General features: G+C 46.2%; 1 protein-coding gene across 1 annotated transcript in view; it reads right to left on the reverse strand.

Moving 5' to 3' along the window:
* PRKAR2B (protein kinase cAMP-dependent type II regulatory subunit beta) overlaps positions 1 to 19985 on the reverse strand; it is an 80090-nt gene that overhangs the window by 7471 nt on the left and 52634 nt on the right. Inside the window, exons 4-8 of the mRNA XM_048499489.1 lie at positions 19470 to 19553; positions 10894 to 11000; positions 10181 to 10334; positions 9417 to 9518; positions 1446 to 1520 (exon numbers count right to left, since the gene is read on the reverse strand). Coding sequence (XP_048355446.1) covers positions 1446 to 1520; positions 9417 to 9518; positions 10181 to 10334; positions 10894 to 11000; positions 19470 to 19553 — 522 coding nt within the window. The remainder of the gene's footprint in view (positions 1 to 1445; positions 1521 to 9416; positions 9519 to 10180; positions 10335 to 10893; positions 11001 to 19469; positions 19554 to 19985) is intronic.

Genomic DNA, 19985 nt, shown 5'->3' on the forward strand with positions numbered 1-19985 from the left:
GACTGTTGTTTATCCATCACACTTTACATGCAACACAGCAAAAGGGACAACCGACTCACCCCCAGTCCAAAAACTGAAGTAACTTCCTAATTTTATTGTATTGTTTCCTGCCTTCAGTCCCTACTTAGTCAAGAGAAAGGCGGGCTTGTAAATATTTTAAATAGATATATCTTAGGGTTCAAATTATCTTTTGCATTTATCTTCTAGGATTTTCAATTTAATCCAACCTTATTTTTCCACAACCATTTTTTATCCTATACACACACAATGGTGCATTCAGTGAGATTTTAGATCACCTGCAGACAGAGCCCTAGTGATGGGCAGGGCTTTCTAGGCTATCCAGTCCAACTGCTTGTTATGGCCAGGAAATTGTCACAAGGATGTGTAGTCTCTGCTTGAAATCTCCACTGAGAGTCTCCTACTCCAATAGCTGTAAAATTGCTGTTGTGGTTAGGAAATTTGTCCTAACATTCAACCAAAAGTAACATGCCTATAATGTAAGTCCATTAGATCAAGACTTACCAACTGAAGAAGCAGAGAATAAATCTTTGCCCTTTTCTATGAGATATCTAGCTCCTAGACTCCTCCTATCAATGACAGCTATAATCATATTAGCCTTCTTTGCAACCACGGCCTTTTCCACACAAGCCATTTACATCATTTTAAGCCAACTAATTAAATGTTTTTTTTGTGGAGTCGCGCATATTTTTCCTGTTTGGTTCCAAAAACGTTTCCAAACATGTTTTGCCTCATTGTTTCTGAAAACATTTTCACCACATTGTTTTTCAATGAAACACTTCTGAGTTAGCTTCCCTCACAGTGCAAACATAGTTGAAATGATTTTTCCTTCCCGCAAAAAAGCAGGCTGTTAATCTATGCCCTCTGTGCAGTTGCCCCAACCTCCCTTTGGTGCTTGCTCTACCACTTTTTCAGTCCCTCACCTCAGTCCTTTCCCCCTCTCTTCTCAATTTTTATTATTTCGTGAGTTTTTTCAGATCATTCGGGGGGGCATATTTTCAGATCATCGAATCAGCAAAGCCACAAAGCATCGCTACAACGCATCCACAAAAAAAGCGAAATAAAATAAAATAATGCCAGCCCGGAACAATATTCTGAGGAGGGGAGTACAGACTTCAAGGTAAACAATGGGATTGAAAACACTGTCCAACTAAGGCAAGTCCGGTAGATGGAAAAGGCTCACATCACCCTGCAAACTCCTATTCAACCTGAGGTCAACCACAGTCCAGAGATCCTCTTCTCATACAGTACACTAAATTAAGGTAACATCCGTTCTATATCTGTGCATTGATCCTTTTTGTCTAAAGGCAGAACTTTGCTCTTAGCTCAGGTCAGTTTCATTTCTAAATTTCAATCCAACTTTCCAACCTATCAAGAGAAACCAATCAAATTTACAGAATAATTTACAAATTTAAAAAAAAACATACCTGAGCAATGATTTGTTCTCCATCTTTGTAGATTTTGGTGTCTATCACATCCACCACTTTCAATCGTTCAGAAAGCTTTAACGAAAATGGAAGACAAATTATGTTGACATGCATACACATAGGACATTTCACAACAAAAGTGGATGCACGTGTGTGCTTACAACATCCCTATCGACACACAAGTTCTGGCCCCATTGCTTTTTCTGCTACTGCTGTACGCTATACACATTTACTTGTCAATAGCCTATCCTGCTCTAGACTCTGAACAACTGTTTCAGGAAACTGGCCACAGCTATGTATACTTTTAAAGGTTTGAGTGAACCTCACAATGGATGTAGCTGTAATGCTAGACTAGCTAGACCTTAAACATAATCAGTAACATTTACATTATGGATAAACTCTGAGGGTGGAAAAAAAATCTGTGACTTTCTGAACTTGCATAATCAGTGAAGAATTAACTTCACCATACTTGGTAAAAAATACTGTAAAAAAGACACTAGGTCTTACATTTATCAGTTCGAAATTAATCTAACCATGCATAGGAGCAGCAGTGGCGTAGGAGGTTAAGAGTTCATGTATCTAATCTGGAGGAACTGGGTTTGATTCCCAGCTATGAGGCCTGAGAGGTGGAGGCTTATCTGGGGAATTCAGATTAGCCTGTACACTCCCACACACGCCAGCTAGGTGACCTTGGGCTAGTCACAGCTTCTCAGAGCTCTCTCAGCCCCACCCACCTCACAGGGTGTTTGTTGTGAGTGGGGAAGGGCAAGGAGATTGTAAGCCCCTTTGAGTCTCCTGCAGGAGAGAAAGGGAGGATATAAATCCAAACTCCTCCTCCTTCTTCTGTTGTACTGGATTCAAGATGCCCTTGTCTTCTCATTTAGACACTTAACTTCTAGAAATCCTTAGTGGGCACTTCAAGAATGTAGGGATGAGCCGCTGACCCAGCAGAACCGTAGGCAGAGCGCTGGAATGCCGGCCCAACTACGGCCTTCTGGTCGCACCCGCTCCCCCATCCTCCACCCCCTGATGAGTCACAGGTCATGAACTACCTGGCTCACAACCACCGGGTGCCCTAGACAAAGGGATAATGGAGCCTTCGCCCCCAGGTGAGGATTAGACCCAGACGCGAACACTCCTTCCCGCACGTAGCAGCCAGATGAGGTCATGCATCACATGATGGTCTCCCGCTCTCCCGGTCTCCTACCGATCCACCCCTTTGCACGCCCCCACTAGAACCCTAATAAAAGGTGCCAGGAACTAGCACGCGGGAGAGTTGCCAGGATCACGGACCCCCGCGCTCCCGCTGCTGGCTCTCTCCACCAGATGATATCTCCGCGTCTCGTCTCGTTCTTGCGCTGACTTCGCGGGCACAACTACAAGCTGGTGCCAAAACCCGGGAATCCTCGAACCTCCACCCTGCTTACCGTCGCCTGGGAAAGGGCCGCGGTACCGACGTCCGCTGGATCGGTGCATCCAGGGACCCACCTTTCGGTACCGCCCGTCCGCTGGATCGGCGCATCCAGGGACCCGAGTTCTAGGACACTCTCTTGTCCGACGAAACGCTGGTAAGTATGGGAGCTTGCAAAAGCAGGGCTTATGACAAGCACGTTAGCGAATTGAAAGCGCTAGCGAAATGCGGCAGGGTCTCCGTAAAGAGAGGGGAGCTGCGCAAATTGGTTGAGGAGATTGAAGCTCAATGTCCATGGTACCCAGAAAGGGGGACATTGAATCTTAAGGATTGGGAAAACATCGGGCGCACTCTTCACAGAGAGCCTCGCGCGCCGATGTCACTGCTACTGACGTGGAGACAATGCTATGTCGCCATCAGCCTGCAGGACTATGGCTCCCTTGCCGTGTATCGCCCTCCTTTCGGCCCTCCAGCTTCAGTTTCACCCCGGAACTTTCTCTATCCTTCAGTGGGCGCCCTGTCCTCCTTCTGCCTCCCTTGCTTCCCCGCCCCATTCGAATCCTCCCGCGGCTCGGCCGCTCCTTCCTCTCGCCCCGCCTTCATTTTCTGAAGCCACCGCACCTCCGTCAGCGCCACGTAATGGCGCGGGTTTCAAAACTCTAGCAGAGCGTATTAGCCGCGATCTGCAGAAAAAGGAAACCCTGACGGAAGACGATGCCGATTTCCTCACTGTATGCCCCATCCACTACACCGATCACGAGGGGGGGAGGATGGCATCGTTAGGAGAGTTGTCGAGTACCGCCCACTAGGTTACAACATCCTCACTGAGCTCCGCAAGGCGATGCGGGACGTAGGAATCACCAGCCCCTATGTGAGAGGCATGCTGGAAGCAGTCGCGAGGAATCACCTAATGGTTCCGGAGGACTGGAAAACCACCTTTCGCATGCTCTTGAACCCCGCACAGTATGCGGTCTGGGAAAGCGAGTACCACCAGCAGTGCGTGAACAGAGGAGCAGCCTCTGGCGGCGCCTATACCGCCGCGCAGCTTTACGGCTGCGATGCTTTCGCCAACCCCAACGATCAGATCGTCCTGCCCGAGGCCACCCTTGCGGTCGCCTCTGATTGCGCCTACAAGGCGTTCGTGAAGGTCCCCAGTGCCGGGCTGCCAACCCAAAGTTTCTCTACCATCCGACAAAAGCCCCAAGAGCCTTATGCTGAATTCGTGAACAGGCTCCAGGAGGCCCTCAAGAGGCAGGTAGATAACGAGGTGGCCCAGAATGAGCTCCTTTTGCGCCTCGCCAAGGAGAACGCCTCCACTGAGTGCCGCAGAGCAATCACTGGCTTAGGGAGGAACCCTGAGCTGGCCGACATGCTTAAGGCTTGCCAGGACGTCGGGTCCTCCGCCCACCAAGCCAGCCTCCTAGCCGCAGCGCTCTCCACTGCCAGGGGACAGCCCCAGGATGAGTGCTTCAATTGCGGCAAACCAGGACACTTCATAAGGGAGTGTAGGCTGCCTGGCGGGGGAGCCTACAATCCCGACGGAGGAGGATCCTCCTCCCCCAGGAGGCGAAGACCCCCAAGGTTGCCTAAAACCTGATGCCCCCAGTGCCAGAGAGGCTTCCATTGGAGAAGCGAATGCCCGTCGGGAAACTCGCGCCCGGGCGTCTCCCCAGCCCAGGACCAAGGAGGAGATTACTAGAACAGCCCAAACCACCTCCCTCTCGTAGCATTTCGCTCACTTGCACCCAGCCCATATCCTTTAAGTTCCCCAACGAGGTCCTCGTTGCCCCAACCCAGTATAGCGACCCCCTCCCGACAGGGACCATTGGGCTGGTGTTGCCAAAGGCTTCCGCCGCTGAGCAGGGATTGTTCATCATCCCAGGAGTCATCGACTCCACGCACCAGGGATCCATCCACCTCCAGGTATGGACAAACATCCCACAGGAGCTGCCCAGCGGAACCAGCTGCGCACAGCTGATCCTCCTGCCCCACGCGCTGCCCGCCATCCAGCTCAGTAGAGCCCACGAGCCCAAGCAGCCATCCGGATGCAGCCAGCACCACCATCGCAGCGGTGGAGATGCCCATCGGAAGCTCCCCGCCCGTGCCTGGAGCTCACCATAGAAGGGTGTCTATTCAAAGGACTGGTGGACACCGGTGCCGACGTAACCGTCATCAGAGCAGCCAAATGGCCTGATCAGTGGCCAAAAGAAGCTTGCCCGCGCATCTGGGGAGTGGGGGGGAAACAAACCACGAGACGGAGCATCCGCCCGCTCATGGTTTACAGCCCAGGGCTCGAGCGGCAGCTCATGGTCCGCCCCATCGTTCTGGACATTCATGTTAACCTCTGGGGAAGAGACCTCATGAGCCAGGTCAAGACGACCTTAGTCTGGGATGGATAAATCCGCCCCTGCCATTTTCCCCCATCGTACAGATCTTTGACCCCAACTGTGTTTCCTGACTCCATTTCCTGATTTCTGCCCAGAAGCTGTTTTCCTCTCCCTCCCTTTTCCCCCTCTATTCTTCAACCAGCAAAGGCGGGAGGGCCAACTGGCTAACTGGCCCTCCCCAGATTAAAATCTGGGCCCATCCTGGTACCGCAGCACTGCCAGGACAGGCCCCAGGTTAAAAAGGGGGTGCCGCCACTATGCCCCTAACAAACCTGTTTGGCTTATGGTTGCCATCGCCGGGGCGCTTGGCCGAAACCGCCCCTTAAGGAGTGGTTTCTGCGGGCGGCATCTCCCCAAGATAAATTGATCACAAATTTAGCACCCTTCCAGCCCTCGTGAGCCGACCACCAAAGTCACGGCAAGTACATTCCCTGTTGCAAGGGAAACCTCCCCCTCCCTTTGTGTTGAGATTCTACCCCTAATCGCCTGATTGTGTTGTCTCCCTGATGCCTTCTTCACCCCCAAAGCACTCTCATGGTTCCTTTGTGCTGCAAATTAGGTATGCATACCCACAATTCCCCAATGGTCCGCTCGCCCCCCCTCCCTCGGGGCTCGGACCCTTGCTTTGGCGCGCCCTAATGACGTTTTGAAGCCAGATCTCCATCAGGATCGCCTACCCTCTGCCCTCCCTGTCAAACAACCTAAAGAAAGAGGAGTAGGCGGCCCCCAACAGATTGCAATAAAAGCAATCTTCATAAGCCACAAATTAAGCTCAATTATACCAAACAAATCATTTTAGCTCGAACTCGACGTCCCGCCAAGCCTGGCGGGACCCGGCCCCTCCCATAACCTGGGGAAGGGGGTGTGTTTCAGTCCTTTTTCCTACAGGTCCCCTGCGGACTCCGACTCGCCATGACCGGCCAGCCCATGGAATGGCGCCAGGAAGAAACCAACCCTATCCCGGAGATGGAGCAGATCTCCTTGGAAGATCCCGCCCCGCGGCCTCGACGGAACCACCGCCGGCGCCCAGACGGTCCAAAGACCCGGATGACCTGGGGGGATGTCAAGGCGACCACCAGCCAGGCTCGAGAGTTACTGCGACGACGAGGCTGCCCCGAGACACCCGAGGATCTCTGTGCTGCCATCTTTGCGATCATCACTGCCAACTCGGCGGTCACCATCCTCTGCCTGATCTGCTGCCTCCTGCCGGTGACAGTCGGTCACCCCCTGACGAGCCTCGATCAAACCAACATCTGGGAACGGTTCGCTGCCGCTGCCAACGTCTCGACCTTCTGCCTGGGCCAGTACCTAGGAGTCGGGAGCTTGCTAAGCTCCTGCCTGCTCCCCGTTTGCAAAGCCCCTGGAGATTTCCTAGCGGAATCTGGCCTAAGCCCCTTCATGAATGCCTCATCCATCAAGTACTCTATGAGCGCCGACTGGGGACCTGTCGTCCAAACCCTCCCGGCCGGCGCTCTCTCCCTTATTACCAAAACTGTCGCTAACCACAAGTCCAACACCTGCGCCCGCATTGCCGGCGCGGCAGGACGAGAGACCGGCCCGGGCCCGTTCACCGGCTCGGCCAACTGGAACTGCACGCACATGGAGGATATTCCCCCCATGTACGGAAACATCTTGCTCCCCAAAGGCTGGTTCTGGACTTGCGGGGAAAGAACCTTTAACTACATCCCTGCTCGACTTTCTGCCGGAACTCTTTGCTGTCTCAGCTGCCTCACCATCGTCCTGCCTCAGGCTCCACCCCGGGAGCCTGGGCGTCACCGCCGCTCCACTCTGCCCCTCGACCCCTCCTGCCGGAGCGACGCGGTTGTCCTCTCCAAAGCAGAGTTCGTCTCCCTCGCGACTTCCCTAGTGGGAGTCTCTGGACTTGCTTCTTACAACGCCAAGACAATTGGCCGGCTGGCCTGTGCCCTTGCAAAGTCCATCAATTCTACCTCCATCGCTCTGGATGCCCTGGCCTCCGAGCAGCAAGAACTTCGTCAAGCGACTTTAGATAATCGTGCCGTTATTGATTACTTATTGTTATTGCATCACCAAGGTTGTGAGAATGTACATAATATGTGTTGTTTTAATCTCTCTGATAATTCCCATTTGATTCATATGAAAGTACGTGAGTTGCAAGATGTTGTATCCAATCTGAAGTATGATGTGTTGCCCCACTGGTGATCAGCCCTCTGGAGCTGGCTACCAGGGGGATGGTTAAGTGTTATTGTACAGCTCTGCATTGGTTTGATTGTATGCCTCATCGTCGGATCTTGTTTTATTCAATGTATCTCTAATATTGCCTGTAATGTGTGTAAGAAACCCTTTGACTTTCCCTTGCATCGCAACCAAGTTCTCATGTTGCACAAGCAGCTCGACCAGCTTGGCCGGACGGCGGAGGAAGTAAGCGTCCCTCTAAATTGCCCCCACCAATTCGGCCTCCCTTCTAAAACATAAAAAAGGAGGAGATGTAGGGATGAGCCGCTGACCCAGCAGAACTGTAGGCAGAGCGCTGGAATGCCGGCCCAACTACGGCCTTCTGGTCGCACCTGCTCCCCCATCCTCCACCCCCTGATGAGTCACAGGTCATGAACTACCTGGCTCACAACCACCGGGTGCCCTAGACAAAGGGATAATGGAGCCTTCGCCCCCAGGTGAGGATTAGACCCAGACGCAGACACTCCTTCCCGCACGTAGCAGCCAGATGAGGTCATGCATCACATGATGGTCTCCCGGTCTCCCGCTCTCCCGCTCTCCTACCGATCCACCCCTTTGCACGCCCCCACTAGAACCCTAATAAAAGGTGCCAGGAACTAGCACGCGGGAGAGTTGCCAGGATCACGGACCCCCGCGCTCCCGCTGCTGGCTCTCTCCACCAGATGATATCTCCGCGTCTCGTCTCGTTCTTGCGCTGACTTCGCGGGCACGACTACAAAGAATTTTGAGAATGGGTAGTAGGCAACACAACAAAATGGCTCCTGTCCTGAGACTGCTGAGGAGTCATTCTGAACAGCAATGAGAGCAGCTCTGCCTCAACCCCACAGCCTCCAAGATGGCTATGAAGCTCCCAGGCTACTCACAGCCACGCCACCTCATCCCTCTGGACTCTGGGACAGCTGAGAAGCCCCCGAGCCTCCTGGAGCCAGACAGCCTCACTCCTGGCCCTCCATGCCTGGCGGGAAGGCCTGCACGTTGCCAGGAACTGCCTCCCCCCACCCAAGGGATTCCAAGGGCCAGGGCACACTGGCATCCTCCACCCCAGGAAATATTCACCCCAGAAGAGATGGGGGAGAATCAGGCACAGGCCTTGGCATCAGGGAAGGCAAGCAGGGTGGGGTCCAAGGGAAGTTTAAGGAAGGGCAGAGTCTGGGAAGGAGAGGAAGCACAGGTAGCCCATAAGGCCAGGGAAGGGCAGGCTCAGTCCAGAACTAGAGGCCCTGGTAGGCAGGTTGGGGTCCAGGAAGGAAGGCATCTGAAAAGAAAGCTGTTGGCTGGCAGTCCATGCAAAACTGGGGAATTGGCCAAGCCATGAGGGTCAGGCAGCCAGTGAGTCCTCCTCCCTTACTTCTGAGGCCTACGAGACCAGTGGGGAGCTAGAGTTGTCCATCCTGGGGGTGTTGAGAAGGGGTTCCCACCAATAGAAGTCACCACACACGGAGGGAGAGAGCCATCAGAGTACAAGCAACTTCCTATGATCAAGGAATTTCTCCTGGGAATTTCTGAAGCACCTCTTGGAGTAAAAAAGAACTGGCTCTTTGGTTTGGCAAAAAGACAAGTGAGCACCAGCAAAAATTCTGATAAGTGCCATGGTGTCGATGGGTACAATATTGAGGATCACTGTTTTGGGGATTGAGAGCCTGGAACTGAAAGCTAAATAACAGTGACTTTTCTGCAAATTCAAATGCAAATTCTAGTGCATTTTAAAAGATACCCTCAGTTACAAAAATAGTGATTCACAAGTGGCATGAAAATTACAACTGCCCCAGAAAACAAGGACTATCAATGCACATTACTGTGCCGTTATCTCCTAAATCTATGGAATGCACAGTGTTACCCAGAGCTTCAGATCCTGAAAACAATGCATGTTTATTTACCCGACTCCTGAAAAATTTAAACTAAAGGGAAATAAAGATAATACTGTTAAAATCATGGAGATAATAAAATAAGAAAGCTTACTTCTAAAGATTTAAGGAAGGGTAATGACTCAATAAAACTTTCATACATTCTCCTCTTTTTGGCATTGTTTTTCACAATAATTCTTCGAAATGTTACTCTGTCCTGTAAGAAAAACAAACCTATATTTAAAAATAGACTAATGTACAAAATATGTAAAAGGTTAAAAATAATTACAGTGGAACCTCGGTTTTCATCTCCTTCAGAAATTGCTGGTTTCGGTTTTCGCCGATTCTTTGGGCGAAAATTTTGCCTCGGTTTTCATTCATTGCTTCAGGTTTTGTTGGTTTTCGCCAGAGCGCGTGCACTAAGTTTGCAGTGAAAACTAGCGACCCGCAGTGGCTTCAATGGAGCCTCACTTTTCAACGGTTTTGGATTTCACTGATTGTTTTCAGACAGATTACCAATGAAAACCGAGGTTTCACTGTATATGTACAGTGATTTGCTATGTGGAAAATGGAGCATGTTTTCACATCGATAGGAAAGAATGCTAACTGGGATACAATACAACAATGTGATATTTGTTAGCTTCTTATTTTAAATATGAAATGAGCAAAGATATAACCTTCCAACAGGTCCTCCCTGGCCACGGCAATCAGATGCTCCTTTCTTCACAATGGAGCATCAGTTAAACGCCAACTGATTTTAATGCAACTGGAGCATGCTAATTAATTGCAGTTCATGTTAGGCTTCTATAAGCAACTTTTGACAAAGTTAGTTGATCTGAGCTGCCTGGATAAGACAGGTTATGAACATCATGCACTTACCAAACCCCACACAGCACCAGGAGAGGTAGCAATGATTGTAGCTGCTCTGGATGTATTGTACATTAAAGCCAATTCACCAAAGCTCCCACGGTTATCATAGGCGCCAACACACCTTCCAACACCATCACATTTCACATAGATATTGTATGTCCCTCTGCAAATATGCAAAGATTATGTTAAACCAACATTTAAAATCTGCCAAGTTAAGATTTCCTGACTAGGATGGCCCCAGCTTAGATTGATCTCACCAGACCTCAGAAGCTCAGCAGTGTCAGCCCTGGTTAGACTACCAAGGAAGTCCATGCTTACTATGCAGAGGCAAGCAGTGGCAAACCACCTGTGTTTTTCTCTTGCCTTCAAAACCCTATGGAGCACCATATCAGCTAAAACTTGATGTCACATTCCACCATTACCAAGTTAAAAATGCAACAAAACCTGCTAGCAATAAACAGGGTCATATCCCCACACTTGACCTGAATCACCCTTTGATTTTTTTTTTGCCTTCATTCTCTGATATTTCAATTACAGTTCTTTACTCTTTCCACTCTACCATGTTGGACTGTGGCAGAGAGATATGAACAAGCTCATTTACAGAGATGCCACAGTAAAACAGGAATATGACTTCCACGTCAAGTGACTACCAAAGGCAAAAAATATAGTTTTTGCAACCCCCAACACCCCTGCACTGTTATTAATGTATGCAAATAACTTACCGATCAATTACATAGAAATTGTCGCCATCATCACCTTGATCAATAACATGCTCCCCTCCATCAACCAGCTTCTCAAACATGGCATCTAACACCTGAGACATCTGTTCCTACAAATAGAGAAGACAGTGGCCTATTATGCATAGAACACTTATCTTGGGGCTCTTAAGTGAGCAGTGGGCTTGCAGAGGGGTCTTCTCATGTTTTTCTGTTTGCACGTGAGGAGCCATTGCCTGCCCCATAGTTGTAGCAACTGCTGAAAAAGAAGTCTATTTCTATTTCAACTCAAACCTAAATAAGATTCTTTCTTTAGTAGTGCAAGAAGCTTTAGTAGATACATCATTTTTAAAAAACCAAACTCTACACAATAATGTAACAAACACAGTGATCTGTAAAGCACAAAAGCACAAAATAATTCTAGAATAGTGATCCATAGTACAGCAAAGTTTAAGAACCGCTGCAGTAGACCAAAACCTTTATGGGCTTTATATACAGTTACCAAATTGAGATTCAAAGACACAATACAACAAGTGAGGGGAGCTTTATTCCCAAGGTAAAAAGTACTGTGTCTCTTTGTGGTATAGTGGTTAAGAGCAGTGGACTCTAATCTGGAGAACCAAGTTTAATTCCCCACTCCCATATGAGCAGCAGACTCTAATCTGGTGAACTAGATTTGTTTACCCACTCCTGCACATGAAGCCTGCTGGATGATCTTGGGCTAGTCACAGTTCTCAGTCCTCACAAGGTGTCTTTTGTGGGAAGAGAAGGGAAGGAGTTTGTAAGCCGCTTTGAGACTCCTTATGGTTGAGGAAAGTAGGATATAAATCCAAACTCTTATTTTTCTGCACCAACTGGGATTGTCAATAAAAGCAGAGTATAAATCCAAACTTTTCTTCTTTTTCTGCATCAACTAGGATTGCCAATAAAAGGCCTGGCTGCACATATGCCTATCTTCTGTAAAGTTAAATTGTTTTATTGGCACTGTTTTTCCATCTTTAAGTGGCAAGGTAGGTGTGTGGGTATGTGGGGTGTGTATGTATATAAGGAGGTGCATACAGTGGCCCAGTACAGTATAACTTAACCCCCAAAGCAAAGTAGTTGTCTCTTGTCTCTTGTAAGGCACACACCATAAGGCACACCAGATAAACTAATTCATAATTTGTTTTGTTAGTGATCCCTTCTTCCTACCCTATGTTTCAATTGTTCTTTTTATGTTTTTGTAGGTATGTTTTAGCTCTAATTTTGATGATCTATCCTCAAGCTGTGTATTTTTATTCTGTGCCTAATCCATATTGGCTTCTCCTTTCAATACTCTTTTCTTTGCTTGTTCCTCTGCCCTCTCTTCCATCTCTTCCACATGTGTCAAGTTCCTGCCCCCAACTCTTGCCATCTAGTTGCTGGGCTACCCAATCCAGGGGGGCAGGCAAAGCCCCCCCCCGGCTGCAGTGTGGGCTTACTCTGGCGTAAGTGCCTTCCTGGGGCACTTACACTGGCAGAGAGAATGTACGACAATGCCCAGCCATGGCGCTCAGCTCTCCACTGGTGCTTCCCCACCAGCCCAAGCTGAGTCGGCATGGCAGGGACAATCCCGGGTGTGGAGCTGACCTTAATTGGCTTCCACCACCAGTTTAGCTCCCTTGCACCAGAAGAGTGGGGCTCAGACATACACCACTATTTTTGCCGCATATCTCCGCTTCCTCTTATGGGGAAGTTAAAGGTGAGATTTGGGGGGTGGGGGTGGAATTGGGGCTTCCTGTGCTGCAGGAAAGTTCTTTGGAGTAGGCGGGGTGGTATGGAGCAGCGCTGTCCCCACCCACATGATAGCTCTGGATTGGGCTGTAAGTCTCTTTAACTCCAAAGATCTCTCCCCCAAGCAGCCTGACTGCTCTCATCAAACAACTTCAGTCCCAATGTGAGGTTTTTTATACCAAGCTGAACTTTCACTCCCCTTATAGAACACTGCTGGCCATTCTAAACATTTCCCAGCACTAAAGAATTTTTGTAAATATTATTAGTATCAGTTCCACCTATAAACTGCAGAGGCTTCATTATTCATTTTAGTGCCACAAAGTCCTTTTGCAAACGGTAGTTTAAATATTGCTATGCTCACATAGTATGCAAACACAGTTCACAGAGAAGCAAAATAGTTGACTAATTCAGAAATCAACATTTGCATGCTTTCTAAGAAGGATCTTATACAAAGCAGTAACTGTTTGTTCAGTTTGGACCTCAAAGTTGGGAGCATTTCAGGGTTTTTGTGGTATAGTGTGTATGTTCCTTTAAGAGATAAGGACTTAAGGACATGTAACGAAGAGAAGTGCATGCAGCTGTTAGAGGTAGAGTGCTACAGTGTGCTTGGTTGTACTTTTAATAAACGTTGGATTACTGAGTTTGGAGGCTTATTGTGAAGACATAACATTGGCGACGAAGGAGGGATGGCTTGTTTGCCTTTGAATCCGTTGGTACCTTTTCTGCAAAGTCCAGGTGAGCCTCCAACTCCTTTTACCTCGTGGATTCGCCTTTTTTATAATTACCTGCTTGCAATTAGTGACACAGAAGTGTCTGAAGAAAGGAAGCTTGCGCTGCTTGTTCACTCCTTGGGAGCAGAAGGACAACATATTTTCTACACACTTTCCCTTAAGGATGATAAATATGAAACTGCTTTGGCTGCACTGAAGGATTTTTTTGTGCCCAAGGTTAATGTGATTGCTATGCGCTACAAGTTTCGGCAGCGGGCACAACAACCGGGGGAGTCAACCTTACAATATATTGCAGCTTTAAGAGACTTAGTTGGTCCCTGCGAGTTTGGAATGCTGGCTGATGAGATATAAGAGATATAAGAAACTTGTAGAAAAAACTAACATACCCCGTGTTAGGGAAAGACTGCTTTTGGAATCAGAACTATCATTGGAGAACGCTATGATTATTGCAAACCAGATTGAAGCAGTCTTGAGTGACATTGATATGATGCACCTGGGCACTGGAGGAGAAATAGAGAAAGTGGAACTGTTGCAGAAAGCACCAAAATTAACTCAAGACACCACAAACGAACTGAAAGTATATACTGGACAGTCAGGGAGCCAACGAAGCAGAACACTGACAAAAGCATGTTTTCGTTGTGGCTCTCTACAACATTATATTACCAAGATTACTTTAGGGTGCCCTGCAAAAGGTGTACAATGTAAATACTGTAAAAAGACTGGGCATTTTGCTAAAGTGTGCCAAGACCGATGGAACAGCCATCAAGTACATTCAATTCAAGTGCCTGATGTAACTGTTTTGAATGTTAATGGAAGTAGTCCTGTGTTTGGAGGGGGAAAAATCATGTGTATTGTAAATATAATTGCTACCTCGTTGGGGAAGGGCCAGGATGTTGAGCTGATGTTAGATACTGGTTCAGCAGTCTCTATATTACCTGAGGCAATTTATTTGCAGTACTTTAAGCAGGCACCATTGGTAGAGCCAAAGTTGCAGCTGGTATGCTATTTAAAGAATCAAATACCAGTGCGTGGTTGTTTGCCTGTTAAAGTGAGTTTTGGAACATGCTGTGCATCAGTACAATTTTATATTGTGCCTAATGGTACCCCTATCCTTGGCAGAGACTTGTTTGCTGCATTAAGATTGATGGTGGTGGATGGATGCGTTATGGCCCCCCAAGATAAAGTGGATTTGCCACAAGGGGTTGCCTTGGCTGTGACCAGGGATAATTCCACGCAAGAAGTGGGTTGTGCTGTGGGGCTTACCCATAAGGTAAAACTGAGACCTAATGTGGTCCCTGTGCAACAGAAGTTACGACGATTGCCATTTGCTGTAAGAGATGCTGTGTCAGAAGAGCTTAAGAAGCTGGTGCAGAAAGACATTATTGAAGAGGTGGAGTCATCAGAATGGGTTTCACCTATAGTTGTGGTAAAAAAAAAAGATGGGAAAATACGACTTTGTGTAGACCTGAGAGAAGCTATAGTCATTGATAGCCACCCATTGCCTCATATAGAGGAGATATTTTCTGACTTGGCAGGGTCAAAAATGTTTTCTACCCTTGACTTACAGAGTGCATATCACCAAGTTATATTGCATGAAGAAAGCAGGGATCTTACAGCATTTATTACACATGATGGATTGTTTTGATTTAAACGTGTCCCATATGGGTTGGCCTCAGCTCCTGCTGCTTTTCAAAGGATGATGTCCTTAATATTAAAAGGGCAGAAAGGAGTCCAGTGTTATTTAGATGACATTATTGTGTTTGGAAAGACTCCTGAAGAACATGAGAGTAATTTACAATCTGTATTACAGTGTATTAGTGTAGCTGGGCTGAAACTTAATATGGAAAAATGTAAACTTAGGCAGAAAGAACTTTCCTTTTTGGGACATAATGTGTCATCAGCTGGGTTGAAACCAGATTTAGATCACGTGGAAGCTATTTTACAGGCACCACCCCCAAGTGATTTAAAAAAGCTGCGTTCCTTTTTGGGTCTGACCTCATGGTATGCAAAGTTTGTTCCTAATTATGCTTCAATTACTGAACCACTTAGAGAGTTGTTGCGGGGGAATGTAGAGTGGGCATGGTCAACTGAGGCCCAGGCCAGTTTTGATACTGTAAAAGACCTGATTGTCCATAGCCCAGCTTTAGCATCGTTTGATCCATCACTGCCCACAATTGTAACAACGGATGCCTCAGAATATGGCTTGGGAGCTGTAATGACCCAGCTCCATGAGAGTAAGGTGGAAAAAACAGTTGCATTTGCATCAAGGCAGTTAACCCAGACTGAAAGGAAATATTCTGTGGTTGAAAAAGAGGTGCGTGCTTGTTTCTGGGCGATAGAAAAGTGGAGAACATGCTTGTGGGGCCATGCCTTAAATTGCGTACTGATCATTGTCCCCTGACAACATTGTTGACATCAAAAGGGTTAGGAAGGGCAGGGAATCGAATTGCTAGATGGTCAGCACGGTTGCTTTCTTTTACTTATGAGATGGAATATAAACCAGGAAAGGAGAATGTAACTGCAGATTGCTTGTCTCGATTGCCGTTGCCATCTCCAGAGACATCGCTAGAGGAGGATATAGAAGTAGTAGCACTCCTTTCAGGCAGTCCAACTGCAGTTACACTGGAAAAACTTCAGGCTGCATGTTCAGCATGTCCAACCCAGCAGAAGTTAAGAAGGGTTTTGATAGTGAAATGGCCTAGTAAAGAAAAAAGGGCTTGAGGCAGAATTGATGCCCTATTTTTAGGAGTGTGTGAGGAGTTACCCTTACAAAATGGCTGTATACTACGAGGAACACATCAACAGCTGGTCCCAGAATTGTTGCAGCCTATGCTGATAAAGCAGAGATTGAGGGATCTGTATTGGTGGACTGGGATGGATTTTGAAATAGAAGTGGCCATTAAGGCTTGCATTACTTGTCAATCTCATGACAAAATGGCAAAAACACACCAATCACCATTGCAGCCAGTTCCATTTCCCCATTCTGCCTGGGAGAAGCTTGCTATTGATATTGTGGGACCTTTTGAGAATGCCCCTATTGAGTGTGCTTATCTATTACTCTAATAGACTATTTCAGCAAATGGCCAGAAATAGCATTTATATCAGGAGCAACTTCTGCTGCTATAATTAAGTTCCTCTGTGTAGTTTTCAGTAGGGAAGGGGACCCCAAAGAGCTGGTCTCTGATAATGGTGCTCAATTTACTTCCTGGGAGTTTGAAACCTTCCTGGCAGAACGAAATATTATACATAGGAAATCATCAGTGTATTATCCACAAAGCTGAATGGAGAAATTGGCTTTAATAGAAGCTTGAAAGATAGCCTGCAGACAGCTGGATTGGAAGGAAAGGCATGGGTTGCGTTTACCACTGAATTTCTGCAAGCGTATAGAGCAACTAAACATGCGACAACTCAGAGATCACCAGCAGAATTGTTGCATGGGAGAGAAATGAATACTAAGTTGAATATTAGCGGATTCCCAAAGTAAGAACCGTTGTACCATCTATGAAGCTGGTTTGAGGAAAAGAGTGGAGCAAGAGGCAAAAGCAGTATAAAGCTTATGCTGATGAGGTAGGGGGGCTAAGGATATTTCATTTGAATGTGGATCATTGGTGAGAGTAAAGAAGACCAGGTATTGTCGCGAGAAAGGGAGAATGTAAATTTACACCACCCTTTAGGATAGTGGAAAGGAAAGGATTATATACTTATAAATTGTCAGATGGTCGTATATGGAATGTTTCACATTTGGTACCTGTACATGGTAATGGTAGCAAAGTGGGTTCTGAAATAGAGGATGCCTTTTTGTTGCCAGTAACGAATGAGGATGAATTGGTTGGTGGAGAAAATAACTCTGATTCGCACCCAGGATCTTCAGGCGTGTCCCGACAGACGCCACCAGGACAACAAGGACCTTTGGATGCGCCTACACAGATACCATCATCACCACTGACCCACAATATACCACCTGTTGCAGGAAACAGAAGTAACAGAATGAGACGACCACCTGTTTGGACTAAGGACTATGTTTTGGGTTAAAAAAAATTATAAAAAGGGAAATGTGGTATAGTGTGTATGTTCCTTTAAGAGATAAGTACTTAAGGACATGTAACGAAGGGAAGTGCATGCAGCTGTTAGAGGTAGAGTGCTATAGTGTGCTTGGTTGTACTTTTAATAAACGTTGGATTACTGAGTTTGGAGGCTTATTGTGAAGACATAACAGTTTTACAGTTATTTATGAAGAATTCAGCTTTCACAACAACTTAGTTGAATATTACATAAAAACAACAGAACACACAAGACATAATTTGAAATCATAATTCATATTGTAGAAGAATGTTGCTACAAAATATATGTTCTTCAAAACTATATGAGTTTGTGATGGTACCTCCAAAGTTGGGTGGGCATAACAACACTACAGAACTCTTCCAGTTGAATGGTATTTCACCCTGGTTGAGCCTCCAAGTGCTCCTAGCTAGACTATACATTGCTGATAGGGGCTATTTTGCCGGCTATAGAGCAAGCTTTTCTTAGATCTCATCTTCCCAGATATTGGGAAACTTAAATGTGACAGGTGGACTGGAAGGATCTGGACTTTAGATACACTAGTTCTAAAAGCATCCAGTATTAGCAATGTTAAGTGAGCCACTGAGCTCTTGGAAACACCCTTTCCCCTTTTTTTGTTTTTCTCCTCATTAACTTTTCTTTCTTTTTCTTCCCTTTATCATCTCTTTTATTTTTCAACAATAGCGAATAAACGCTACAGGACAAAAGTTAGTAATAGAGAAAATGTTACCAACAACTTGCTATAGACAATTACCCTATGCCCCAACTTCTACAGGCAATGGGGAACTGGAGCTGAAACAGAACCAGCAGCTATGTACAAGGTGCGAACTAGCAGAGAACACTACTCCCCCAACTGGAATGGTAATTGGATTTTCCCTTCTGCAAGGGAAAAGGAAGTTCATAAGTGTACAGGAAAGCTGTCTCATCCATCCTGGACAAGTAAAAGCAGAGGTGAATTTGGAAAATGATGGCTCAATTCTCTTGGCTGCTACTGAAAGCATTTAGAACTATGGGAAAGTCGCCTCCCTGGAAGGATGCAGCTGTTTAGGCCCTCTGCTCCTCCCTGTTCTCTCTCACACCTCAAACATTTCTAGCAGGTGTTCAGCAACAAGTGACCACAAATGCCTACACTGTATGAAACCAGGATCTTGCAGAAGACGGAAAGGTGACTAAATGTTAACCAAATGGTTATACTCTTGTTCCAAAAACAAAATTGAACCATGCCTTCATTATTCGTCAGTGCCTTTTGTTCACTGGATGTTCACCTTACAAAGCTAATTCTTACACTCCTTGTAAAAATGGACAATCCAAGCAGTACCTGGAACATGTCAACTGCACTGTGAGGATCAGACTGTTTATCTCTCCTTGCATTGTTATTTCCCCCAGCCCTTCAATTAATATTCCCCAGTCCCAACCCAGCTGTGCATATAGGCAGCAGCTGTTGAGAAAAGTAGTAATCACACTCATCAGATGTTTGGCAAAGATAGGAAAGAGCAAATCCAGTTCTTCTTGGTCCTGTTTCTGAACAGCTGATAGCCATGGCCCCTATTTTAACAGCAGCACTATGTCTGTTTGCACCAAACCAGGGATAATCTGCTTTCAAGTACAAAGCTTGAAAAAAAAGGAAAGTGATAGGAGCATTAAAAAAATAGATGCAAATGAAGGCTGGATTCAGAATGATTTTAATTAAGGTAAACGACAATCGCAAGTGAATAAACAACATCAATGTCCAGCTAAAATCTTTTATGTTCAAGTGAAGTTCCTATGAGCACACATTCATATATAAGGGGTTTTAAATAATCCTTCTGAAAATAAATACAATAAATCTAATTTGCTTTAAATAATACTGATATTATTTGATACAGACAACACAGTCCCTGTTTTCCATAATGAAGCATTCCTCCATAAAAGCTTTTGGTTAAAGAAACAAAACCACACTGTGGTCCCAAATAGCAAAATATATCTGGGAAACAAATTTTTCATTAGTGCCCTCTTTAATTTCTACTGCTTGGCACCAATAACAAATTTTAAAAATCTTACCGGATCTAGGTTCTTAAAAAGAAGGATGTCTTTGCAGGCTTCTTGAAGTCTGTTCCGTTGATCGTCTGTTTTGGGATGAACAATCTAGAACAAATTATTGTTATTTTTTCTTTCTAAAGCACAGTCTTAAAAATAATCACAGAAGGGCCATGCCCATAGGACAGCCTCAATTAATACTGCTGAGAAATGGAGTACATAGTTGAATTGGCATACCTGCAGCAGTTTTTGGCAATGATACCATTCCCATATTAAACTACAGAAAAAAACAGCAATTACTTTCCCATTATGTTAAAAGAAGCTACAATCTTTTTCTGTACTTCAATTTCAATCCACTTTATATTCTAACACTGTAAGTTGGGATAACTAGATTCCCAGTTTATAATTAGCACCACTCCACACCCAGCCACAGAATGCCCAGCTGCAACTTTGAATTAGTCCACCCATCATTTGTTACTGTTTCTAGTTATTTCTTTCTTTGCAGAATATCAATGTAAAACATACAATGAATAGAACACT

Source organism: Sphaerodactylus townsendi, linkage group LG06, assembly GCF_021028975.2.
Source record: "Sphaerodactylus townsendi isolate TG3544 linkage group LG06, MPM_Stown_v2.3, whole genome shotgun sequence".
In the NCBI taxonomy this organism is placed as follows: Eukaryota; Metazoa; Chordata; class Lepidosauria; order Squamata; family Sphaerodactylidae; genus Sphaerodactylus; species Sphaerodactylus townsendi.